The 2,176-nt window shown below is 43.4% G+C and overlaps 1 protein-coding gene across 1 annotated transcript in view; it reads left to right on the top strand.

The window, feature by feature from the left end:
• LOC106536446 (uncharacterized) overlaps positions 1-2,176 on the top strand; it is a 20,472-nt gene that overhangs the window by 4,077 nt on the left and 14,219 nt on the right. The window contains exons 2-3 of the mRNA XM_014033730.1: positions 1,162-1,512; positions 1,587-1,812. Coding sequence (XP_013889184.1) covers positions 1,162-1,512; positions 1,587-1,812 — 577 coding nt within the window. The remainder of the gene's footprint in view (positions 1-1,161; positions 1,513-1,586; positions 1,813-2,176) is intronic.

The raw sequence follows: 2,176 nt of genomic DNA, 5'->3' as shown, positions 1-2,176 counted from the left end.
GGTCACTGGCGAGCAGGTGTTTTCTAGGTAACTTTCGTCTGTTTCAGTCCAAGCCAGAAAAATTCAAGCTACAGTATATCCGGTCCCTTCTTTCCAAAATAAAATCTCCCCACAGGAGGTAAAAACACACTTTAGAGGCTTGAAGCCTTGGGGTGAGACCACCGGCGGCGTGCCGGGTCCCTGGCTGTTAAGTCTCCCCTAGTTAGCTCATGGGCTCAGACTTAAAAGCCAAACTGGGTTTYTCTCCGGAGAGAATCCCAGCTTTCTTCCTCGGTTGGAATCAGGAAGAAGAGTGTGTCGCTGAAAGCCGTCCGGGTTCGTAAAAGAAACAGACGAACTTTGGTGTCCGAGGCCTGCTTCGAGGCAGTAAATCTCGTTTCTWCACTCGAGGTGACCCCTACAAGTGTTAATGTAATTAATGTCAACAGAGCCTCATTTAGTTTATTATCGTCAYGACATTATTAACTAACCTGCACAATAAAAGGTTTTCTGTCACYTGCTCTTGTTCAGAGTGGAAAATTCTGCAACTTGTGCCAAATTAATAGATTTTATCACTCCGTTTGTTCAAGATTCTCTGTATTTTCTTTTTTTTAGCTCAATAAAAAATCTGTGTTGAGTTTAACTGGTTTTTATGGTTCGATATTTWGCCAAGAAGAATCTCAGAGTCAGTGAGGTTAATCTCTGTTAATGACAGCTGAKAGGCGTGCCGTGACTTGAACAAAAAGAGTTTATAGTTTTGACTGAGAGGAAAAATACAGGAATTTAAAAGCCTTATTAGAGTTTAAAAAAGATAAGTCATAATGATTGTGCAGAAACGAGTCTGCTGAGGCATTGTTTGTCAAATGTTCTGTGTCGAGWTCACATGAGTACATCAGTGAAATCTCTTTTTCTTTAGAGAAGCTCAAATGTGGAAGTGCAAACAGAAAATCTGTTTTAAAGCAGTGTGAACAGGAAGTAAACCTCAGTGTTTTATGAGTATTTGAACAAACAGCTGTAAGAGAAGGACTACATGAAAACCATTCACTTTCTTTCAGTAATTATCTGTGAAAAATCTGTTTAAACTTTTCAGCAGGAACTAAATATTCCACAGAAATAGAACGAGTCTAATCATTCATTTGTTTTGAATTGATCAGGTTCATGTTTCTGTTCTCCTCCTCTCAGGAGCGTCTGCTGCTCATGCTCAGTCTGAGCAGGTGTGGGCCCCCGCCGGCGGGGTCGTCATCCTGCCCTGCCGCCTGAAGTCCTCCTCCAGTGATGTCCTGCGAACCCTGGAGTGGTACAAGAAGGACCTGAACTCAAGAACAGTCTTCTTGTACCGGACCGGCTTCGAGATCCCCGAGATGAAGAACGAGGACTTTGAGTTCCGGACGAGCCTCTTCCACAAGGAGCTGAAAAACGGGAACACCTCGCTGAGGATCTCCAACCTGAAGCCGTCCGATGCAGGAACCTACAGTTGCTTAGAGATCCTGAAGGATGGWACCAGAGAGGAAACAGTGGTGGAGCTGGATGTTGGTACGTCACACTGATTTAYGAGATGTTTCACCTGAGAAACGTGTCGGATCACTCAGAGCTCACCGTTTTTTCAGGTCCTGTTTTCCCAGCTGTTTATTTGGACCTGAAGCTCCACATGGTTTCTGCTGATAGTAGAGGGGTCACCGTGGAGTGTCAGGTCCGGTGCTGGTCACCAGAACTGGAGATGAAGGTTCTGGACGGCGAAGGAAACCACGTCCCTGGAAAGCAGAGAGAAGAACCAGGAAGTGGAGGATGTGTTTCAGCCACACAAAGAGTCACCCTGCAGGACCCCACCAGCAGGTACCAGAGCAGATTCAAGATGGCCGACACAGCTAATCAAACTTTGAAAACATGAACATAAACAAAGTTACAACTTAGTCCACTCTACAGACTCTGAGCTCAAACAATGTGTGGTAGTAGCTGAGAGTCATCCTCCACAAGATGATCTTAGTTTTCAACACCAACATGAAAGTCTGTGGGTGACATTCATTCATTTAAAGAATGCTTGTCTTTTACTTAAAGGGATCCCTGATTAGTTGTAACGTTAGACTTTATTTGATAAACATATACTTTAACTGTAAAATAAAGACTGTAAAAATAATGTAGGCTGTTTATGTCCTGATGCATCTCAGTAATCCAGGTAAAAAATCTAAAAGAAAAAAAT

The sequence above is a fragment of the Austrofundulus limnaeus genome, unplaced genomic scaffold (genome assembly GCF_001266775.1).
Source record: "Austrofundulus limnaeus strain Quisiro unplaced genomic scaffold, Austrofundulus_limnaeus-1.0 Scaffold1820, whole genome shotgun sequence".
NCBI lineage: Eukaryota > Metazoa > Chordata > Actinopteri > Cyprinodontiformes > Rivulidae > Austrofundulus > Austrofundulus limnaeus.
The sequence above is the reverse complement of the archived record's forward strand: the minus strand, read 5'-3'. Positions and strand labels throughout refer to the sequence as shown.